General features: G+C 38.7%; 1 protein-coding gene across 1 annotated transcript in view; it reads left to right on the top strand.

The window, feature by feature from the left end:
• nbas (NBAS subunit of NRZ tethering complex) overlaps positions 1–24,823 on the top strand; it is a 337,358-nt gene that overhangs the window by 6,822 nt on the left and 305,713 nt on the right. Inside the window, exons 7-13 of the mRNA XM_037537972.1 lie at positions 7,901–8,034; positions 10,976–11,109; positions 16,115–16,213; positions 18,521–18,659; positions 18,858–18,923; positions 20,292–20,420; positions 22,772–22,835. Of these exons, the coding sequence (XP_037393869.1) occupies positions 7,901–8,034; positions 10,976–11,109; positions 16,115–16,213; positions 18,521–18,659; positions 18,858–18,923; positions 20,292–20,420; positions 22,772–22,835 (765 nt within the window). The remainder of the gene's footprint in view (positions 1–7,900; positions 8,035–10,975; positions 11,110–16,114; positions 16,214–18,520; positions 18,660–18,857; positions 18,924–20,291; positions 20,421–22,771; positions 22,836–24,823) is intronic.

The following is a 24,823-nucleotide window of genomic DNA, read 5'->3' on the forward strand; positions in this document are numbered from 1 at the left end:
GTGTTATCGTAATAAATTGCTTTCCTGAACATATCGGTAGCACTTAAAACCAACTGCATGTTCAATTACGAAGAGAGCTAAATTAGGCCTGTGTAATTGGATTTGGTGCAAAGCTTGTGAAATAGTAAATGACAATCATTTGTTCATATATGTTTATATTGTAATTATATTGTATTTTTTTTTTTTTTTCACTTATCAAACGCAGACAAAGATTAAATATTGTGGTACATATCATATATCATATAAAATTCTTCAGGTATCTTGATATATATCTGCCAATGTGGCTGCAGGTCTTCACTCCAGCCAAGCAGGAATGCTTGTAGTTGATCAAATGAAAGTCTGCAGCCATGCTGACCCTTTGTGGAATAGATTGGTGAGCCCTGCTCAAAAGCTGCTCCACAGAAAGTTATACACAAAACAGTTATGAATATGTTGCTTACTACCTCAGACATTGTTTGACAGTAATGCTGCGATAAGAAAAGTTTTGGGCCTAAAATCTATTTTGTAATCCATTCATGGTGGAGTGGTACATGCAGGACGTTATAAGGCAAAAAAGTACCTCAAGGAAATGACTTTTATTCAGATTTGCCACTGTTTTACAGTAATAAACACAAACTAAGCATTTTTGATGTGACTGTATTTGTGTTAAACAACTTTCATTTTGCATTGCAACCACCCTCGCTTAAAAACCTACTTATAAATATTGAAATGCAACTGCAAAATTGAGCACGAAGAGTCTGAAATGGTCAGAAGTCTCTCAATTGAAATGACCGGTATAGTCCTTAATTGACAATGTATTAACAGTCATGCAGGATATTATAGCTTGAAGCAAAAACAGATTAGCCCCTTTAAGAAATGAGCAGAATTACATGATACAGTGCTAAATCCTTTAACACAAAGTTAAAGCCTGACAAGTGAACTTGAAAGAAGGCGGGGAAAAAGTTTCAGTGAAATTCTTTCTTCTTCACTTACTGGCACTTCAGTAATTAACAGCTGCAGCAGCAGAGACAAGAGTTTAATTAACTCTTTAATTAGCTTAATTCATGTGTGCGTCTTTGAGTAATTAACAGAAAAGTTGTCTATACAGACTAATCTGCCATCTGATATGGTGCACTGATGCAGTTGGTCTGATTTCACATTTCTTTAATGCTGGTTAGCACCACATGTCCTTCTGTCCCTGTTTTCCCTGATATGCAGCAGCATTATCTTCTTTTTTTTTTTTTTTGCTCCAAATCCTTTTTCAGACCTCAGCTAAGCGAGTTCTGTTGTTGTAAGACTTCTGTGAAGTGTGTCATTCAGAGGCCAGGCCTGCTGCAGCTGAACGTAGGCAAGCTTGCGTCCTGATTATCTTCTCATTTCGTGGAGGTGATGGAGTTCATTTGCTTCAGAAAAGCACCAAACATTGCAAACTAGACTTTTGAAACACCATATTCACTTTCACCTGTTCTCTTGTCCTTTTTTCCCTCACTCTCGCCTACATAATTTACGCCGTTTTAGCTGAGATAAAGGTGTTCCGCTTGGCCCGTTGTTCTTGCCCAGGTTTGTCCTTTTCAATTTTTTTTCTCTTTTCGCAAGAGACAGGAAATTTAGCATCCAATTTCCAGAGCAACCCCCAGGAAAAGATATAATGCATCCAAATAAAATGAAAATTTTTAGAAAAAAAAAGGCAGGCAAAGTACAAAACAGGCCGTTTTGTAGTTCTGGTATTGATTTGGCTTTCCTCTCTAGTGTCTCAAGCCTGCTGATGGATAGTTCTGGTAAAAGGTGACAGCAATAAAGTCAGTGCTTTGCTTCGCGAGACTACAACCTCTGACTTTAGTGTTTTAAATGGTAGGACAACTAAGGTATAAGCTTTAATGTTTATTATAAAACGGATGGTACTGGTCTTAAAATCTGATTGGCTGAGATGCGTTGAAAGCCGTTTTAAAATCCATAATATACACAGCTGAATTGTGTATTACTGCACCACAGCATGGGGAAAGAACCCTTGTGATGTTAATGAATAATGTTTGACTCCCATATTAGTCGCAAGGCCACTGAGTATATTGGTTAAGTAAGAACCCTTTTTTTGTTTAAACTGAGAGGCCAGTCATGTTCTCAATGAACGTCTGATCAGCTAGCTAACAGCCTGAACGACTCCATCATTAATATCAAAGGCTTGGAATAAAGTACTTAAAATATAATTAACTGTAAAACGGCAGTATGGAAGTCTAAAAAAGTCACTTGAATGGATTATATACTTCGTGTCGTGCCTAAAAACACTCTTCCCGTGATAAAATCACAGTAATGCACGGCCTCTTGTGGCTTATTGCTTTAGTACATGTACACTGCCAGTCAAGAGTTTGAGGACCCCTAGCTTTCCAGAATTTTTAAAAAGAAATTGCAAATTAGTTTAACATGTATAATGGAACAGCTGACAACAGTGCTACCTTGTGTCTGACATTATCCCCTTGTTTTGATATCAAAACAATATGTGATCAATATGTGATTTTTAAAAATAGTCTAGAGAAGACAACTGACAAATCATTCTTGATGGCACCGATCCAGTTGTAAGTATACGTATCAGATCGATATCAGCAAAAAATGCTGGATTGGATCAGAAAGACTGAATAAACAAGAATCCAAATATGTAACAAATCTGTCCTGAAATCCTTGAATTGACAGGCTTTATTTACTCATCAGCTGCTGAAAGCACATACTCTGCACCCTTACTCTGCAACCTAAAACCAAACTTTTCATTTTCTTCCTGAGTAGCGTTGAAGCAAGGATCAGCAACAATGCAAGGAACAAAAAAAGGAAAGCCAAACTAACAATACATTTCACAGAGTGTTGAGAAGAGGATGAAGCTGAAGTTGCCTTCTTATTTGTCAGCTTTTCATTCAAATTTTTCCATTCCACCTTAAGTGGTGCTGCCGTTACATTCTGGTGCCTGCCAGCTGTGTTATCATTTAAGGAGGAGCAGAAAGTTAGAAGCCAACTTTAGTTTCATTTTTAAGGTATGACCTTTAGTAATGATTTTCTTAGTGCATCCCTCCCTTTCCCCTCATCACCCAGACTATTCTAGATCCCTTCTGTAGCCTCTTTTTTTTATATATATATATATATATATATATATATATATATATATATATATATATATATATATATATATATATATATATATATATATATATATAAAATATGAATATATGAATTGTATTAAATTTATGGGACAACACTTTGATAAACATGAAGCTGTGCAAAATATAGCCATGGGCTTAGTACCGAGCTGTTGTATGCTTAAAATTTTTGCAAGAGGTAATTTTCTCACCTCATTGAAAGTAACAGTCAAAGTCAATAAAATTCAGAAATTTCACAGATAATTTTAAAACAAGGCAAGGTATCGTTTTTAAACTTTTGATAGGTGGTGTTTGACTGCATGTGTTAAGGTATCTGCTGCAGTGAGATTGAAAGTTCTGTTTGAAATTACAGGAGAGTCCATAACGAAAGAGTTACAGTTTTAGAAGAGATGTAGAGGCTGTATTGTATCGCGGTCCCATATTGTAAACTCCATATGATTGAGTGTGGCGCACTTTCATTGTTGGCCATACTCTTAAACTTGGGAAGACGTTTTTATTGCGGGTCCAGGGTAGGCGAGGCAGCTTTGCTGACTTAGCACATCTCCTGCTGTAAAAGAGCTCTCTCTTATTTTTCCTCCTCCCCCCATCCCTCCTAAACTGAGATTTATGATGAGCAAATCTGCCCGGATACGATACAGAGCTCTCATCACGCATACTCAGGCGTATTAGTTCCAGTGCTGCACCCAGATTAATTAGCCTTTAGCAGACAAGGTTTGATTTATGGTCTCCGCTGAGCCCTTCCTCTTACAGGTATTTATCTTGCTAAAGCGTCATCATTCATCCGGAGTTATCGGACCCTCTTTCCAGCGTTTTCCAGGAGTTTTCATCCTGAATGGAAATCGCCGGCTTGCCTTTTTCCAATCTCTGCACTGCATGGGCGATAAGAGTGTTGTTTTGCAGCCTCCAGTCATTTTGATTGACGTTTCGCCGCTGCACCATGCTTCATGGCTTTACCTAATAGAGGCCTGTACGCATTCCCATTTTGAATAATTGTATTGGATTATAGTCTGAAAGAACGGAGTCTGTATGTAGTCATACTGTTTAACTGTCATTGTCCTGGGCTGCCTGAATGCAAAGTCAGTGAAAATCAGCAAAGGATAATTTCCAGCTCGGTGCTGCAGAAATCGCAATAGCTTATCCACTTTCTAAATCCTATTTTTAGACTGGCAATCCAATCTGCTTTTGGTTCTCTGTATTGGATACCTAAATGATCTTGTGCAGGGCGGGCGCAGATGGAATTCCAATTCTTCTCTCTTCTGAACCTCAATTGCGTGCACTTTAGCTTGACTGAGCACCCAAATCTGATCAAGTTAAGGAAAGCGCACATGAAAAAGCCCACAAAATGCCAGCTAGAAAATTGTGGCATTTACCAACGGGCTTATAGGTGTGTTTGCTGCCGTTTGATGAGTGTGTTAGCAGTCACAAGCAGGAGGTGATGTATTTGAGCTGTGAAGCCTCTACAAATGTGGCGACTTTGGTGCGCTTGCAGTTCATACTGATGACATCAAACAGAATGTTTGTCAGGAAAGTCCTAAACAATCTTTTCTGAAGGAAGGCTTGAAATATTTGTAAGATCAAGTAATAATTGATTGTCTCACTCATTGTGCAAAATGCTCAACTGGGTAGTAAAACTTTTCCAATCATTATCCAAAGGATGTGTGTTACTTCAGAGATGTTTCAGAACCAAGAAACCACAGAGAAATCAGTCACATAGAACAATCAGTTAAAACTGATCCATTGCACCATTGTCTTGGCAATAGTGGTGGACAGTATGAGATTACTGTGATAATCATAATCACAAATAGTGGGGGGTGGTTTGGCCAAAAATTTGTATCATGGCACAATTAAAATTTAAAAAAGGGTTTCGGTATTAAGGTATACATATTTTTACAGATAAACCCATTTTTTACCTGTTTATGCCTGGAATGCCATTTGATGTACTAGCAGCTATATGACCATTTCATGCATTGGTGTTTTTTTTTATATTTGAGTAACATTTTACTAGATTTTGTTTACAATATTTACAATATAAAATTAAATAGGTAAACCTGTTTCTGTAGGTTAGATATTCTGTAGATCAGTTATTAGTTATTATACAATTATTCAGGGATATCCATTTTTAATAATAACCATTTTTAACCAAAGTATATCTGACACATTTGTTGTATCAAATAGTAGAAACAGACCTTAACAATTTATAGATAAGCCTGTATCAGTATTGCTTTTAACACCTGTCCCATTGTTTCACATGTTAATTTCTAGAGGGCTGAATATAGCGTCTTATTCACCAGCTTTTTAAAAAATCTTTTAAAGTTTCTGTTTCACCTTAAATGGAACCAGTGAAAAATGTGACTGAAATGTCCCAAGTTCAATCATTTAGCCAAACAGGCTAAAGTTAGCATGGAACTTTACCTGTGACTTGTATATCAATATAACAGTTATAAGAAATATACAAGAGGTTTGGGATCAGATATGTTAATACATGGGGAGTTGGCTATATTAAGCCTGATACACCTCTGATCCTTCAACAGTGCTAATCACCTACAGGTTTCCTGAAAAAGGGCTCCCAACTGGCAAACTTGGTTTTTGATAGCATTTTTAAAAATAAAATAAATTATTTTGTCTGTACCAACTATTCGGTTTCCCAACTTCAGAAAAATTAAATGATCGCATTAGAAAATCGTCTTCAGACATCGTAATATTTAGTGACTATAAAACTTCCAAGACCCTAAGATTCGGGAGTATAACACAGCTTTTAAACATGCTGGGTGGTACGATATTCTACATTTAATGTCACATTTAATGCGGCTACAATAGATATATTCATAGGTGAAACAGAAACCAAAATGTAAGCTACATGAAAAAAATGTAAATTGAAGAAACCGAAAATCAAAAGTTATGAAATAAACTCATTATTATGATTATAGTGTGTAAGCTACAGGGTGCCACAAAATCTATTGTCCTCAATACAGGGTGGATAGTCGTCCACGGCAGTGAATTCCATATTTTTTAAAAAAGTTTTGGTGTAATTTGCACTTAGGCACTGTTATTTCTGATTTTTTTTTTTTTTTTTTTTTTAAACCACCATGGCTACGGATGGTGTCAGCATGCTAGTGGACTTACTGTTTAGCTTCTGTTGTTTTGCTGTATTTTGCATGTGTTATCAAACCTGTAATAGAGAAGTTCTTACATTTTGTATTCTGTATTGTATTAGTGTAGGGTCCCTGGTAGAAACTGTGAAATGGTTTCATGTGAGTGACATTTTCACAGTTGAAACTGCTCAGACATGTTTGTGCTGACTGGAACAAAGAGAGTGAAGGGAGTAAAATGCCTTTTAATCACCTTTTCTCTTTTTTATTACTATTGGGAATAATTTGTGAAGACTTGCATATTCACATTTTTGTGGCCGTTTTTTTTTTTTTTTTTTTTTTTTCTTTCTTTTCAGGTCAATATTTAAGGACTTTTCCCTAAAATTTCCAGTGGCTGCAACTCCAGTGCATCACTAATACATCAAGTATACTTGTTTCTACACTTATAGACCATTTTATGAGCTCCACTTACTGTATAGGTGCACTTTGTAGTTCTACAGTTACAGACTGTAGTCCATCTGTTTCTCCGCATTATTTGTTAGCCCCTCTTACCCTGTTCTTCAATGGTCAGGACCCCACAATACCACCGCAAAGCAGACTTTTTCTATATGAATGTATGTACTAAAATCATCATCAGTGTTAATTATACTGTAATATGCATTTTTGAACTGCCTGTTGACCGTGACCAAGTGTGATGTTTAAACAATGTCATCTTCTGAGATTTCGGTGAGAAAGGCACTAAATTGGCCAGCGTTGAGTGTTCAGACACCACCGATTTGTATCTGTAGTCTAAAGAATAAATTCACCATTTGCAGTTTCTAGCTGTGTTTGAGTTCTTAACCTTTAAGAAAATCAAGGTAAGTTGTTAAGTGAGTCATTCAAAACGGCGAACGCCACAGTGCGAATCAGCCGGTCTTCTTGTTAAAATACCTTTTAAAGCAAAGCATTCTGTAATGAACTCTGTGGATAGATGAATGGCTGTAATCATAATTATGTAGCTCGCAGGTTTTGTGTGGTCTACAGGAGGTGGGAGTTCACAGAGATGGCTCAGATGGTGCGTTTCTTTTAACGAAGTAGTGATCAGGGCTGTGAGATGAAGTTTTGATGTTTGACTTCATTTTCTGGCATGTAAGCTTTTGATTCTCAGTAGGCTGAGCTTTTGAACTCTAATTGAAAAGCCTTCCTGATGGGCTTTTTTGTTTTCAGTGAATCGGATGGATTGGATGTGGCTCCTTGTGTCCGGCGTAACGCTGCCCTTCTGGAGGCTTTTGATGCTACTCAGGGTGGAGAATTCACTCAGACTGACGCTAAATCGGCTGTTTACTTAAATCCATATCTCCATATGGATTTTTATTGCTTTAAGATAAGACCATGAAATGAAACATTTGAAAATAGGTGCACTTGGTGGTTGAATCCACTTATGGTTTATAGCGTCAGGGTAGTGGTTTCTGCTGCTCTATGATAAAAATATATTAAAGTATATAAAAAAATATAAATTACATTAAAATTACATGCCTCAATTTTTGTTAAAGACTAGCGTTACTCAGTTAGGAGGGGAAAAAGAACATGCCAACACAAATATGTTGTATTTGATTGAAATTCTGTATTTTGGCTGCTCACTTTTTGCTGTTGACTGTGTTGCAGTAAAACCTGCACGTTGTGATGATGAATCTTTGTGTTTTTGGCCTGCAGTGCCCAAAGACCCGTCTCCTCAGTGGCGTAAAGTAGCCTGGAGTCATGACTGCACTCTACTGGCGTACACGGACAGCACCGGCACTGTCCGAGTCTTCGACCTGATGGGCAGCGAGCTTTTCATCATCCCTCCAGTAAGACACCTCCACCCTCCTCTCTGTTTTTTGCTAAACAGAAGAAAAAAAAAGTGGACCTTACAGCCAGATTCTTTTCAAATCAGATCAGAGCCACTTTTATGTTTGGTTCTCAGTTGAAGAGTGGCACAAAGACGTGACTCATTTCTTATAAAAACGATACTTGCTCAGTACGTTAGAAGTGCATTACATCAGCATGACATTTCAGTCTCCATGAAAATACCAGGTTCTTAAAAGGATAAATACACAATGTGGTTCGTGTGCTTTGTTTTGCTTTGCGCTTTGCACTTTTGGCTTGTATTTTGAATGTAACCTTGCTCTATCTCGGTCCCTCTAAGTCTCTCCTGATCTCCTCACTCCTTTTGCCCTGTGTTCGATGTGGAGAGGAAGCTCTGTCATTTAAAATCTCTGTTCGAGCCTCGGTAGCTTTCTGATTTGTTTTGAGATGTGCCGTCATTGTTGCTATCTTTCAAACAGGCCTTTATTTCTGACAATTTGGCTTGCTAATTTGACTTTGATCAGCAGTGCTGGTCTTAATCGGCCGTGTGTTTAGTTGTTCGTTAATTAGTTAATTTTAGGACCGACTGTCAGATGGGATTTTTTTGTAGAGTACAGCTCTAGGGTGTCGAATGATTCAGAGCTATTCATGGGATTTTGAAACAGCAAAGTTGGATCCCCAGTGCTGAATCTTCTAAAGGAAGGGACTGAAAGCTGAGCTCAATCATAGTGCTAGAATACTAGAATCTGCAAACTTAAGTAACTTTTGTTGTAATTAGTTTTGGGTGATGTCTTGTTGTTTTTACTGGTAATGGTGCCAGACAGTAGTATTGTTTTTACTATTAGCAGTACTGAAAGGTAACAAACACTGCTAACAGCAATGTCATTTGTTGCATGCTTCACAGTTTTGAAAGAACAGCAGGTCGGGTTAGTTGCAGCCTCAGACGTTCTATAGTGGAGTTGGAGCTGATGATGATTCACATAATTGATTAATCAGTTCATTATGAAAGGAGGAAGTGCAGCTAGAAAGCTGTTTCTCATCTATTTTACATCTTACTCAATGTTTCGTTCAGCTAATATAAGGATTAAATCCCAGCTTATAAATCGTACTTTTATCAAGATCAGTAATGCCACAAGATGTTGCATTCTATATTTCTGAATATTGATGAAAGGTACTGAAACAAATTAACAGTGCATGAACAAACTTTACATGGCAGTCCAGCTTCACCTTTTTTAAAGTAATTAGGTCAATTGTATTTATATAGCACTTTTAAAATCAAAGTGCTTCACAATAACTGGACAAATTTGTCCTGCCATTTTTATAGTTTTCCACATAAAGCAAACTCATTTACACATAAACACTACCACACTCAACGCTCGTCACAGCAGCAACTAAGACAGTCTTTTTTTTTCCACGAAGACTGTGGAAAGATGTAAGTGAGAAGCTGACCTTAAGGCTCTTTAAGGAGCATGTATACAAAGCACGCTCATGATATATATAAATGGCAGGCTGTGCGATGCTTTAAAAACAGAGCTGCCTTATATTGAATTCTGTAGTGAACTGGGTGCAAGTGTATTGGTGGAAATACTGGAGTAATGGGAGCATTTTTATTTGTACCACTTATAATTGGGCTGCAGCAGTTTGGACTAGTCGTAACAAATCGAGACATCTCATCGGGCCTGTTTAGATCTTGCATTAACCTGCGTCTTCAGTGGTCGGGCATTACTCAGTTTTTACTTGACTGTCTGAAAAGCCATGTGTAAACAAAGCCAGGATGCATTGTGATTGGATTACAATCAGATTACTCAAACCACATTCGCAGGTGGTCAGAGACGAGTCTTGATTGCACTGAACACAAACGTAAGTGGGATGTGTCTTCATTTTCCGTATGTAATTATGTGAGTGGAAATGTGAGCCCTGCCTGGCAGGTGAGAGGATAAACAGTGAAACAAGGTCTGGAAAAATTCTGTCTTGTGTATCCTCCATCCTAAGTGTCTGAGCTTCTTTACCTGTATTATGATGGGGGGAAAAAGTAAACAAAAGTAAAATGGAAACAATGTGTCAATGTACTTTTCATGTGGTGAAAGAAAAATCTGATGTCATTTAGGGACGGATTTTAGTGAAACGTGTAGATGGAATCCAGCCAGAGTTTGTATGGTTCAGAGTTTTAAGCTCATTTTCCAGCAGATCAGTGGGGAAACTGGGATAACCTGTTTTACTTTTCAGTTGGTCATTGATACACTTACTGAGCCTTTTATTGGATCACTGATTACCGACTTTATAGCAGAGCTGCAGAGACGTGAGAAAATGATCAGACGAGGTATCCTTCACAATCTTCTCCACAAGCGGACGAGCGCATGTGTGGTGCGCTCTGAGAGAATGGTACACACCTGAATGATTGACTAGCCCACTGAGGGGGTCTGCTGGTTCTGTAGTGCTGCAAGGGTCATTTTACTGCATGGTATAGTTCTGTTTGACCCCTACTTGGACTAAACCATTTCCCTTTATCGCTCTCGCTTTCTCTCTCTCTCGGGTTTTCCCGCTCTGCTGCCCAAGCATGGCGCATATTTTCTGCCTGCTTTCAACCTGAAGCCTCACACAACCCTGGAGGACTTTCTCTGAGGACTTAACTCAATCAGAATGAGAGAAGAAGCGCTTTCTGCTGCACCGTTTCCTTTCACATTCACCCAGTCTTCCCTCTGTCACTCTTTAGATAGCTGTCAGCGTGAAGTACTAGTCAATCCTTCACCTCCCCTGTTCTGACTAACACATCCACATCTCTGTCATCTCCTCTGCATTACTGCATACTATTCTGTCCTTGTGTTAGAGCACAATCTTCAGAGAAACTCTCACTTTCAAACTTCCTCTTAAAAACCCGATTGTCTTAAACTTCTGCAAGAACACTCTCACCCCCACCCTCCTCTCTCTCTCTCATGCCCACAGGCTGTGAGTTTCCCTGGTGATTTCAGCTATGCTGCTGCTGGACTGATCTTTCTGGAGTACACTGCTAGCGCCCAGTGGTCAGCGGAGCTGCTCGTCATCACCTATGGAGGCCAACTCAAGAGCTACCTTGTCAGGTGAACATACTAAACACAGAATAGAGTTACTTGATCACTTTATTAACACCTACCTTGTGCTTCACTAGGTTCCATAGGCACATTCAGAAATGAGAACTGACCCAAATGGAAACCACATGACATTAAGGTTCTAGATCCAAGAAAAATGTCAGTACTGGACTAATAGTGAGTGGAATAAGTTCCAATTTTCTTGTGCCAAATGTTCCAGTATTTTGCAGTGGAAAGATGCCCTTTGAGGCCTACCTACATTATAGGTCCACTATATATTACAGACTGCTACCAAGTTGTGACCATGCGTTATTTTTATTCATATGGGATGTCACCAGCAGGGCTCCTTAGACTGCAGCCCATACATTGGCATACACAGTTACCCTCTACCTCTTTTGTCATTAGTCAGTTTTCTGACCACAGCACTTCTTTTGACCAGATATATAGTAACACTGACATGGTAGTCTGTGTGGTGTTGGTATGAGTGTGTTAGAAACAGCAGTATAGTATTTTTACACTTGTCAGTTTCACTCAGCATGGTCTGTCAGCCAAAGAGCTGACAAAGTGACCACTGACGAAGATCTAACACACATGCATCAACAGATGAGCTGTAGTCTCTAATTATACACCGGCAAAGTGGAGCTATAAGGTCACAAAATGTTTCTAATAACTGGACAAAGATTACATTTTGTGAAGAGCTCTCTGATCAGAAGTGCATTCTGAATAGGTTTTTGAAGCACTTGTAGGAGCGATTCACTGAAAACATCCAATTTACCCACCTACAGTATGTCAGGGCATCCAGACAACACCATTTTAAATGTGATGTGTGCCACAGGTGATTTGTTAATGCATTCGTTTGATGAGTAGAGAAGCACAAATGGTAAAGACTGGCAATCATTAAATGTTTTAAAGCTGACTTTTAAGGAATGAAAGACAGTTAAATACAATGAAGTCCACAGGTCCAAGACCACCTTGAAAATCTGGTGTTTTGTTCATTTAAACTTGGAAATAAACAACACGAATCTCTTTGGGGTGTCTTATTCCCCATTCTGTCAAATTGTAATTTTATGTAATTGAAATGGATAGAGAGCACAAGCAGACCAACCATAGATTTCTGGTTTTCTACACACTAATAAACAGAGGCCACATTTTGAGCTGGAGCTGGAAGCTGGGCTTCTTTTCAGAGTAGAATGATAAGTAGAGTACAACAAGAGTTTTTAAATTATAATAAGTCATTCAATAATTTTATTTTTGTAATTCTCAGCTCAGCATGTCTTTTGACTTTTGAAAGTCTTTATGTCTACCAGATTCCAGACATCTGTTTTCAAGTGAAAAGTGCAGAATTTATTTATTTTATTTTTTTAAGAGAAAAAAAAAAACTTTCCTGGGTCCACAGTGGGACACTTTGAAATCTCAAATGAAAGTGTTGTGTTTTTTTTTTTTCTCTCTTTTTTTTTTTCTCTTTTTTTCTCAGCAGCCCTCATTACTGTTGAGTGTGGGAGTAATTGTGATTTGGATTTTTCAAAGCCTTTTGGATGTATTTCATCTAGTATTGCAACGGTTTGCTCAACACATTAAGGCACATGAAGCCCTCTGATGATTTTGTATAGGCAAACACTAATGCTCCCTAAACTGCCTTTGTCCTTCACCTTCTTTTGGAAAAGAGTGCTGCTAGTTGGGCACAATTCTCGGTACTTTAACAGACTAGCTTGGTGAAAAATACACTCACTTTTCTCCTTACTTGAAATGTAGTAGAAAGGCGAAGGCAGGCTTATTTAGCTTTGCACTGGAGCTATGAAGCTCACATAGCTAACAAGTGGAAGCATGCCATGGGGTCCAAAGGGGATGACATGGGAAATCTGTGATTTCTATCATTTAAACCTGGAATTACAAAGACAATGGCTTAGAATTTTTAAGTATTTTAAGCAAAAAAAAGTTAGTGTTCAGATGACTCTTGGGTGGATTTGATCTACTGATCAGGGACTTTTGCACAAACTGTATCATTAAGGCAAAAAGGGAATTACCAAATACTGAAACATGACAAACATTCAAACATTTTGTTTTTTACTCATGTTATTAATACACTGCTCAAAAAAATAAAGGGAACACTCAAATAACACATCCTAGATGTGAATGAATGAAATATTCTCATTGAATACTTTGTTCTGTACAAAGTTGAATGTGCCGACAACAAAATCACACAAAAATCATCAATGGAAATCAAATGTATTAACCAATGGAGGCCTGGATTTGGAGTCACACACAAAATTAAAGTGGAAAAAACACACGACAGGCTGATCCAACTTTGATGTAATGTCCTTAAACAAGTCAAAATGAGGCTCAGTATTGTGTGTGGCCTCCACGTGCCTGTATTATCTCCCTACAACACCTGGGCATGCTCCTGATGAGGTGGCGGATGGTCTCCTGAGGGATCTCCTCCCAGACCTGGACTAAAGCATCCACCAACTCCTGGACAGTCTGTGGTGCAACGTGGCGTTGGTGGATGGAGCGAGACATGTCGTCCCAGATGTGCTCAATCGGATTCAGGTCTGGGGAACGGGCGGGCCAGTCCATAGCTTCAATGCCTTCATCTTGCAGGAACTGCTGACACACTCCAGCCACATGAGGTCTAGCATTGTCCTGCTTTAGGAGGAACCCAGGGCCAACCGCACCAGCATATGGTCTCACAAGGGGTCTGAGGATCTCCTCTCGGTACCTAATGGCAGTCAGGCTACCTCTGGCGAGCACATGGAGGGCTGTGCGGCCCTCCAAAGAAATGCCACCCCACACCATTACTGACCCACTGCCAAATCGGTCATGCTGAAGGATGTTGCAGGCAGCAGATCGCTCTCCACGGCGTCTCCAGACTCTGTCACGTCTGTCACATGTGCTCAGTGTGAGCCTGCTTTCATCTGTGAAGAGCACAGGGCGCCAGTGGTGAATTTGCCAATCTTGGTGTTCTCTGGCAAATGCCAAGCGTCCTGCACGGTGTTGGGCTGTGAGCACAACCACCATCTGTGGACGTCGGGCCCTCATGCCATCCTCATGGAGTCGGTTTCTAACCGTTTGTGCAGACACATGCACATTTGTGGCCTGCTGGAGGTCATTTTGCAGGGCTCTGGCAGTGCTCCTCCTGTTCCTCCTTGCACAAAGGTGCAGGTAGCGGTCCTGATGCTGGGTTGTTGCCCTCCTACGGCCAACTCCACGTCTCCGAATTATGGAAGAAAGCAAAGTATGGATCAAATGTGGCATGAATGTCTAATCTGAACCCAAGAAAATTAATTTTTTTCTTTGTGGTGTCATATTCCCCTTTCCATCAAATGTAATTTTATTAAATTGAAATAGATGGGGATCATAAGCAGACTGACCATGGTTTTCTGTTTTTTCACTTCTACCATGCTAATAAATCGAGGCCACGTTTTGAGCTGGAGTTTACTTTTAAGATCTTTTGCTGGACTTCTTTTCAGAGTAGAACTTGCCAAGAACAGACTTTCAAAATTATGATTATTTATTGATTTTATTATTTGTAATTCTTTGTCTTTGACTTTTTTGAAAGTATTTATGTCTACCAAGTTTCACACGTCTGTTCTTAAGACAAAAGTGCAGTGCAGTTACTTTTCAGGGTCCACAGTGGGACGCTTTGAAATCTCGAATGGAAGCGTTTTTTTCTCAGTATCCCTCGTTACTGTTGAGTGTGGGAGTAATTGTGATTTGGAGTTTTCAAAGCCTTTTGGAGGTATTTCATCTAGCATTGCAATGATTTGCTCAAAACATTAAAGCACATGAAGCCCCCTGATAATTTTGTATAGGAAAATGCTCACGCTCCCTAAACCGCCTTTGTCCTTCACCTGCTTTTGGCAAAGAGTGCTGCTAGTTGTACTCCATTTTGACTACTTTGAAGGATTAGCTTGATGAAAAAATTTCTCGCACTTTCACCTTGAATGTCACCAAATGTAGTTCATAGGTAAAGACAGGCTTCTTTAGTTTTGTGCTGGAGCTATGAAGCTCATGTAGCTAACAAGTAGAAGCATGTAGTCCAAAAGTCTGTGATTTACCTGGAGTTACAAAAGAGAACGGTTTAGAATTTAAAAATATTTAAAGCAAAGAATGGCATGAAAAGTGATGAAATAATTGTTAGGTCACTACTCAAGCTAATAAGTTAATTTGTGACATTGACCATTTGATGGCTTTGTACATAAAGGTCAGACTTCAGACAGAAGAGTCCTTTCCATTGATTATTATTCCATTGATTATTACATAGATAATTTTTTCTACCCTAATTATTATACTGATAACACAGTTTTTAATACAATATTGTATTTTATAAAAGAATAGAAGTATTTTCACTGTGAATCTGCAGATCTGTGTGTCAAGCTAACACTGATGGGCTGCCTTATAATGTTGGGGGCCTGACAGGCCTCAAATGCAATACCTTAATTGTTGTTCCTGTCGTCAGGAGAGTCCAGGAGAGCATAATTGAAGTTGCACTCTCTCTGTTCAGGATGGCCCATCCTCTTCCCATATCAGGCCTCTAGGAGTCTCCTCCAAGAGCATCAAGCCATCCGTTGACATTGTGTTAGTGGCAGTGTGGCTAGATGGTGAAGCTTCACATGTCTCAGAGGAAGCACGTCCAACCCTCACCCTTCAAGTTTTGTAGCATTGTGTGACCCAGCTTGTGGCGAAATTGGGATGGACAATTGGGTGAAGGAAAAAAACACGGCAAAACGTGTGATGGTTTAGGCAGGCAGCATGTATGATGCTAATTGGTGCAATATAAGCTTCCACTGCTGGTTATGTTGTTATGCACGTTATCCTCAAAGCTCCAGTGCAAAACGAAAGGAGCAAACTTCAAACACCAACCATGTCTTGGTTGATTACATTTGTAGTAAGATTAGATTTTCCTTTAGTTTGCTGCACTGAGGATTTTAGCCAGTAGATAATTGGAGCTATAATTGACACACGTGTCATATTTGTCATTTTTTTTTTTCCCCCCTCCCATTTGTGTTTTGTCTTTCAGTATGGGAACAAATCAAGGCTTCCAGGAGAGCCACACCTTCAGCTTCTCCACTCATTACTTTAATGGTGTGACCGCTGCAATCTACCATCCAGGCCATAGGTGAGTGCAGGCCCAGAGGTCTCTGACCTGGAAAAGTAGCTTTATTTTTTTTATAATCGGTGTTAAAATACATTTGCATTACCAGTTCACTGCAGCAAGGAACCTGTGAGCTGGATTTACCAGAGCCATTTGAATCACATGCACACATGAATGAAAGAGTTAGCAATTTTAATCAGTTTAATCAGTTCATCGGTGATGAGTCCTTGCGCTCACGCACGCTTTGAAAAGCTTTCACACCTCAGTCTAAAACTCCATGCTACGTAGTTTATTTATTGTAGTATGTAATATTCTGCGTTCTGTGTTGTATGTCCCAGCATCCATTTTAAGTTTAAGTTTAAGTGACCCTTATTAGTCCGGGGAAATTTCACCTCCGCATTTAACCCATCCATGCAGTGAAACACCACATACACGCTAGTGAGCACACACACACTAGGGGGCAGTGAGCAGTTGGGGGTTAGATGTCTTGCTCAAGGACACCTCAGTCATCTACTGTCGGCACTGGGGACCGAACCGGCAACATTCTGGTCACAGGGCCGGTTCCTTAAGCTCCAGCCCATGAATGCCCCGTTTACAGAATGCATGACTGTTTCATTCATCACTGTTCTCTCACTACAATTCCCAGCATCCATTACATGAAGGAAACATACAATCTTTGGTGACCCCAGTGGTATAAACCAGGTAGCTCAGTAGGCTAAATAAATACAGCAAAGCTAGCATAATTGTCACAATTATCTCGGTTATTGAACAACTGAGGTATCTATTTGGTTGTGTAGCTGCCTTGCTAAATTAAGATTATGGCACATTGTCCTCCGCCTGACAAATCAATTTAATTCTGGTTTGGCTCAAATAAGACATTTGACTTCATGCAAATTGCATTAGCTGTCTGTCTTCAGCACACCCCCAAAACCCCACATGAAAGCAGTTGCTGAAGCACTGCTGTGGGAAGTGAGTAATCATGTTTTCAACAAATGTAGTGGTGGTTACAGATTTCTTTTGGGTTGAGTTAGATTTCTTTTGGTTATTTGTTGTATAGGATGTTTTTAAATTGATTTTACTTTAAAATTCTGTTGTGTAGTTTCTAATTTTGCGGGTTTTCGATTTATCAAATGTTTTCATTATATTCCTGTAAAATTAGTTTTTAAAACTCAATTGTAAAGTGTTGCATAAATGAAGATTATTATTATTATTATTATTATTATTATTATTATTATTATTATTATTATATAGTTTGCAACATATTTCAACAGCTATGGCATGATGAGACTTTTTTTAATGCTTTAAAAAGTTTTTAAAGACATTTCTGAGTATTACTATTACGAGTGTAGTGAAAAATATTTGCTGATACTTTGGTACAGTTGATTTTTTTTACAGTCGAATGGACCGCTTTAGTGTGTAACCTGTCACCAGGGGGCAGTCTTAGCCCAGTGTGAGTGAGTGTGTGTATGTTTATGTGACCGGGTTAGCTGTGTGGCTGCCTGCTTTCTTGTCTTATCGCCCTCTCACACTGGTCTTTGGCTTAACTGATGAGAAGTTTCTGGAAGGTCTGGCTTTGACACAATCTTCTTCTCCATCTTTCCTGCTCTTATTTGCCCAGATCTACAGGCCTGGTCTCTCTCCAATGCAACTCTGTCTGTCTGTCTGTCTGTCTGTCTGTCTGTCTGTCTGTCTGTCTGTCTGTCTGTCTGTCTGTATCTCTATCTAGTGCAGACACCCTCTCTCACTTCCTCTACCTTCAGACTCTCCCTCCACAGGCAGTGTGTGGGTTTTCTCTCTAATGTTTAGTAGAAGGTGTGACCTTCTGATCTGTGCTGCCTGTGCTGCTCTCTGTTTTAGTAACAGCTTTATGTTTGTATCTCCCACACTGCATTGTGATGTGGCTAGCTCAGGGCAGCTCCAGTACATGGAATTTTAAAAACTGAAACTGTTTCAGTAATATCACAATATTTTTACTGCAGCTGCAACAGTAACTTTGTATCAGTATTAATTTTTTTAAAATTAAGTGTTGTCTAGTCTTACTGTTGCTGCAATGGTAACTCCTATTCGAACAGAGTACAAATAGTCTAACTTTACTAGGCTACAGTGTCTGTCTGTCTCTCTGTCTCTCTGTCTGTCTGTCTCTCTGTCTGTCTGTCTCTCTGTCTGTCTGTCTTGAGCTCTATTTCGGTCTCTCTCTGTCTGTCTCTCTGTCTGTCTCTCTGTCTGTCTCTCTGTCTATGTAAGAGCATAATTACTGCAGGTAGGATATAGTATATACATTATAAAATATTGATCTCTTTGTGTCCGATTTTGATGATGCGTCTTTGTCAGGTTGCTGCTGGTGGGCGGCTGTGAATCAAATGACAGCAAAGCGTCCAGGGCCACCCGCTGCGGCATCACTGCCTGGAGAGTGCTGTCAGGATCTCCACACTATAAACAAGTGACCAGTTACGAAGACGACGTCAGTGCAGTAAGACACGCGCACACACACAGACACGGAGCAATTCTCCATTAAAGGCAGATAACTTAATTTAAATATTCCCTGACCCGTTCACAGCCCACTGATAATGGCTGTAATTTGCGAAGTGGGAAAAAAAATGAAATATTCTGAATAAATGTGGCTGTTAATTAGCGGAGATGGTAATCATAATTTCTTGATTCTGTCCAGTCCCAGAGGAGAGGCCTTTTCAGAATGCCCAGTTTTAGACTTTTTTCCAGGCAAAACAATGAGCAGGTAATTACCGTTTCTTTCTCTTTTGCTTCCTCTCTCCCACTTTGCCTTTTTTATGTCAGAGTCAATTAAATAATGGCCTGCTTATCAACTCTGTATTGTTAATTACTTAAACTTTTATTGTTTTAAAGAATAAAGTGTGTGGCAGGTCTGTGACAGTTTGGACCAGTGCATACTGCTGTTCAAAAGCCAATTACTTGACTTGTTACAAAATTTATTGTTGTATATTCAATAATTACTCATACAGATTAAAATATTATGAACTAGATGGTTTCAGGTAGTGATAATATAGTGTAATTATCTATTTATAATAAATTGTCACGTTGTTTTCCTTTCTCACTTTTCAGTATGAGGCTCAGTGTTATCCCCGTGTTTATGCCATACTTGGGCAGCCACAAAAGTATATTGTGTCCCATTTTCAATTCCCATTTTTGTATAGTGCTTTTTACAAGCAGCTTTACAGAAATTCCGGTCCAAGCCCCAAGTCAGCAAGCCGATGGCAATAGTGGCAGGGAAGAAACTCCCTAAGAGCGACATAAAGGAACCAAGACTCAAAAGGGGAAACCATCCTTTTCTAGTCAACACTGGATAGCAAAACAGTAACATAACAAGAGCAATATGAATAAAGGACGACGGTGAATATACATATAAATAAGGATTAAATTAACCAGTGATAGCCAGACAGAAGGAAGTAATTTAACCAGTGATGATCAATGAAATAAGAGTGTAAATTCACCAGTGATAATTAATAACAGAAATATTTAAATTAACTAGTGGTGACCAGTGACAGAAGGAATTCATTTAACCAATGATATCCAATGACAGAAGGATTTAAATTAACCAGTGATAAGCAAAGACAGACGTATTTGTTATCCAGTGATAACTGCTGACAGACATATATTTAAATTAACCAATGAAAACCAATTTACGAAATTACAAGATGTTGCACTTCTTTCTTCTTGTATTCTAGATCACACAATGTAGTTGAATTTTCAAGTAAGTTAAAGAAAACAAAAATGAGTTTGGATTACTGTACATATTTGAAAAACGCCCCCACCCCCACCCCCCTTCCAGGTGGCACTGCCCAAGTAAATTTTAGACCTGTGGGAAACCTCCTGGATTTTCATTGTAAGTTCAGTATATCTTCATTCTTGAAGGAATATGGCGACACCTACAGCTTCGTTCATAATTGTGGACAAATGTAACTTTTTTTTTTCGTACTAATTACCTGTAAAACTAAGAAAATATGGTTCTGTGTGCAAGCGCAGTGAATTTTATTTGGCTGAAAATAAATTGGTTCAGACTTTTGATTTGTAGAACATGAATGGTGTTTGTGTCTGTTTATGTACATGTGTTCATGCATATGTGCAGGACGGTGTGTTCAGGATGAGTATTTCCCCTGACGGTTCAATGCTGGCTGTAATCCACTTCTCGGGCACGCTCAGTCTGTGGGACATTCCATCGCTCAAACAGAGGAGCAGCTGGATGCAAGAGGAGCAGGTAATAAACTCCCTCTGCTGGGTGTCAGTGGGCCGCGAGCAGAGGCTAGCACAGGTGCAGTGGGGTATACACGTGTGTTTTTGTTTATTTCCAGGACAAAAATGTCTTGTCTTTGTAGAATAAAGGAGATAAAAAGGGTTAACCTGCTGTCTTGGAACAAACAAAATGGTTCTGCTTTTGTGAAGTACTTTTAAAGCTTGATATTTCATGATCTAAATCTAAAATGGTAAAACTGCTTGAATACTGACGTTAAGGTTTAAGATTGGGTTAAAAGTCATGATGCATGTTGTGCATGTATTCAAGTGTTGTGATATTTTTGATCTATTTCATCCACAGCTAAATACCAGAGTGACTCCACTATAATGGAAAACACCTCTTTTTTTCAGTGGCAAGTTCATAGAGATGGCCTTGTAACTCATTCACTCACTCCCACACATTTAGCAGTCTGAAGTGTGTCTGTCAAGTTTCCAAGCATTAGCAAGCAAGTTGCTTTTGTGTGCACTGCACTGAACCCACACCAGCAGGAGCTCGTAAACGTGCGACTTTACAGCTTTGAAAATGCAAGCTGAAATAATGAATTGCCAAAATGTTTTCTTATCCTTTTTCCATCTATCTGTTCATCCCTATTTATGTACAAACCGTTCATATTTATTAAGGAAGAGCATAAATATCAGGGATGCAATTCCTTTTGACCTGTAATTGACTAGAATTAGTTTTTGATTAACCTTCAAGTCTGAAATCATGGATATCATCAAAACATGTTATAAAATGTGTAGTTCCATTTCTGAAATATGACTGGCTGAGCTGTGTTTGAAGCAATTGTAAAATATATGATATATGCACATTTTTGAATGTACAAATCGACTGAATTCCTTATTAGTGCACAAAGATTTAATTTTTTTTTCTTGTGTGACACCATGGAGCGTATTACTGATGGGTGGGACCAGGCATAAGAGTAAAGTTGTTAATTTTCTCATTAAAAATAACTTAATACATCCTCTGTAGAGAACACGCTGAAATATAGATTTATTTGTTGAGTTTAATATGTTGGGGAATTGAAAACACCACCAACATTACATGCCATAACTTTCGTACAGGCCACATTTTATGTTCCTTTTCTTTCCATTATGTTCAGTTCAGCAAATAAGCAATACTTATGCATTAAACTGTTCAGAAGTGTGGTCCATGTAGAGGATGTGTACTTTTTCCATCTTACGAAAGCAACAAAACTCACAATTTAGAAGTTCTATGTTCTAAAGTTATATTTTTACTAGTTTAAGGTGAAATAAACGTAAATGCCATGGTGGGGACTAGCTTTTGCTCAGTATAGCCCATTAGCTCTTGAAAGTTGTTGCAGTCCACTGTGTCCTTCTCTGTAATTTTGCACACCCATGGGTGATTTCCTCATACCACCATGCATCACACTGTCTCTCTGAGCACAGGGGTGAAATAGTTGTCTGTCTTATCGCTTCCAGATGTTTTCTTTTGAGGTGGTACATTGTTTAAAAGTGGTCAACCACGATAAGTGGTGCTACTGTTTTTAGCTGCACGTCTTATTTTTCAGTAGGTCTGAAAATTGTTTCTGAATTCTTTGCAATTCTTAGCCCCCTCTTCCTGTATTTTAGTGGTCATGTGGTGGTGGCATGTCGGTATGTTGCACTGGTATGAGTGGATCAGACACAGCAGTGCTGCTGATGTTTTCAAACACCTCGGTGTCACTGTTGGACTGAGAATAGTCCACCAACCAAACATACCCAGCCACCAGCATCCCGTGATCACCTGGTAAAGAATTAGAGGATTCGCGACAGAAGCTGTGCAGAAATGGATGAGCTACTCTCTCTGACTTTACGTTTACATGGTAGACCAACAATGTAGGTGTGACAGTGAGTGGACAAGGGGTTTAAAAACTCCAGCAGCGCTGCTGTGTCTGATCCACTTATACCAGAACAACACATACTAACACACCACCACCAGCAGCGTCACTGCAGTGCTGATAATGATCCACTGATCCCAAATAATACATGTAGGGTAAAAGGGGGCTAACAATGTATGCAAATATACACACATACAGAGTGTGTATGTGTACATGTAAAGTAATGTGTTTGAAGTATGAATGACCCCCTGTCCTAATAGGTTACGAAAGCAAACCTGTGTTTGTGTATTTTCTTGCTCTTGTGGTGCACAGTAAGCCTGTAATGGTTGTCTTAATGATTTAGATGCTGTTGTGCATTCAGCACATGTACTGTTGTTTCATACAGAGCGGCTTACCACACTGAACAGTCTTCTAACCTTTCCTTCTTTCTCTGTTTCTTTTTGTCTGTCTGCATCTGTTTCTCTCTTTATTGCTGAAGCCTGGATATGAGGAGATCAACCCCGAATGGAAGACTTCACTGGAAAAAAGAAAGAAAATTAAAGGTAATAGGCTCTGCAGAGGTGGGTTTTTTGATAATGCTTTATTGAAGGATCATAAGAAGTCAGGGGCAGACATTAAAGGCCACTAACTCCCATGTGTTATCAAAGTGTACAGGCTTGCTGACCACAAAACAAAGACTGGTCCTCACTGTGCTGAAAAGCTCTTTCCCTTTGGTAGAAACCGAAAGATGTGGGCCAAATCTGGTGTGTGATATTATTTATTTATCAAATTTTTTGCTCTGTAATATTCTTCCCCTCTGGGGGAGCTGCCCTACCCCTACCATCAATAGATAATTGCTAACGGTTGGCATCAGCATCCATAGTGGCCAATATGATATCATTATTACAATAAATTCTATCACAAAAAGCCTTTCTGAACATGTTATGGGTATTGAGGGTACTTCCACAACAGAGAAACAGGATGCTTCATTAACCCATGTGTTGTCCAGCTATATTTAGTATACAAAATGAAAAAAAATGACACACATTGGTTTAAAGGGATGAAATTTAAATGGTTATGCTATATATAAACAACAGTACTCGGTGTAATTGCCATGTTTGCAGTCTTTTTTTTTTTTTTTTTATCGTTTTCTACAAAAACGCTAGTGCTATGTGAGCGAATGACTCCATTTAAAGGGAGTCATTAACATAATTTATTCGCTGAGATGTAAACGCTATTTAGAGTGGTATGATTTTAAAAGGAGCATACTATAAAACCTTAGTACACAAATTTCTTTACTGCAATGCTGATGAGACCTAGGGGTCATATTATCCACCGCACAAATACAGCCCTTTTATTTAACATTTAGTCCCACTGGTGAACCTGTATGTGTCTTAGAAAAGGTGTAATGTTGGTAAAAAGGTAAAAATTGGTTAAAAAAAAAAAATCTAAAATACTAACTTTCCTTTCCTTCCTACTTTGTCTTACAACACCCAGCATCTACATCTCTGTCATGAATATATTTCTAAATATATTTTAGGCCAAAATTCTAGTTACAAACAAAACTATTGTAAAACATTTTTTCAAAGTGATGGAGTGATTAAAAAAAAGGAAAGCTCAGAGAAACAATGAACAAAAGGAAGGGTAAAATATCCTGTATGGAAATTAATGAGCAAATAAGTTTTGAGAGGGCTCCAGATTATGCAGGTGTGAATCCTGATGATGCCGGGAGTCAAGAGCACATACTTACATTTACATTTACAGCGTTTAGCAGACGATCTTATCCAGAGCGAATTACAAGAAGTGTTTTATCTGTCTAGACAAAGTATGTTTGCTAGTTACCAACAGATTAGAGAGAAAGTTGATCCTGAGCTCAGATACTGCTAGAAACAAAGAGTCACTGATACATAGAGAATACTTGGTCCTGTAATAACTGGATGTAGTAGTGGTCAGTATGTAAAAATATTTCATTTGTTTTGACCTCACAAATGAACGAATTTGCAGCTCTGAAAATGCCTGCTAAAATAATTCACTATCAAAATATGTTGATGTACTTGCTAATTATTTATTATTTAATGCAGTTGTGTTCAAAGGTTTGTGCATCCCAGCCAAATGATGTTTTTGTTGAAATTTTTTTTTAAGTGAAAATAAATGAAGACCCCACTACACATATTAATACATGAATACTTTGTATTGCTGAATTTAACATGTTTGGGGAGGAAAAACATCAAATGTACTTTTACTTCCAATAAATCAACAATAAATGAAATGTGTAATCTTTTGCATACAACTGTACTGATACAATTACTGTAATGATAATAACTGTACTGATATAATTTTCAAATGCATAATTCAGATTTAATAATAATAATAATAGTAGTAATGATAATGTACTTTCATACTTTCCAAGGTATTTATTATCTCTTCATTGGACTGTGCTCAGTAGGGGCATTCACATGCTTTGTTTTTAAGAAGGTGTAACTTGTCCTGTCAGCTGTAGTGGCAGACTCCGGATATAAGGGACAGGTTGCATGTTTATTCCTGTAATAAT

The sequence above is a fragment of the Pygocentrus nattereri genome, chromosome 4, assembly GCF_015220715.1.
Source record: "Pygocentrus nattereri isolate fPygNat1 chromosome 4, fPygNat1.pri, whole genome shotgun sequence".
Lineage (NCBI taxonomy): Eukaryota > Metazoa > Chordata > Actinopteri > Characiformes > Serrasalmidae > Pygocentrus > Pygocentrus nattereri.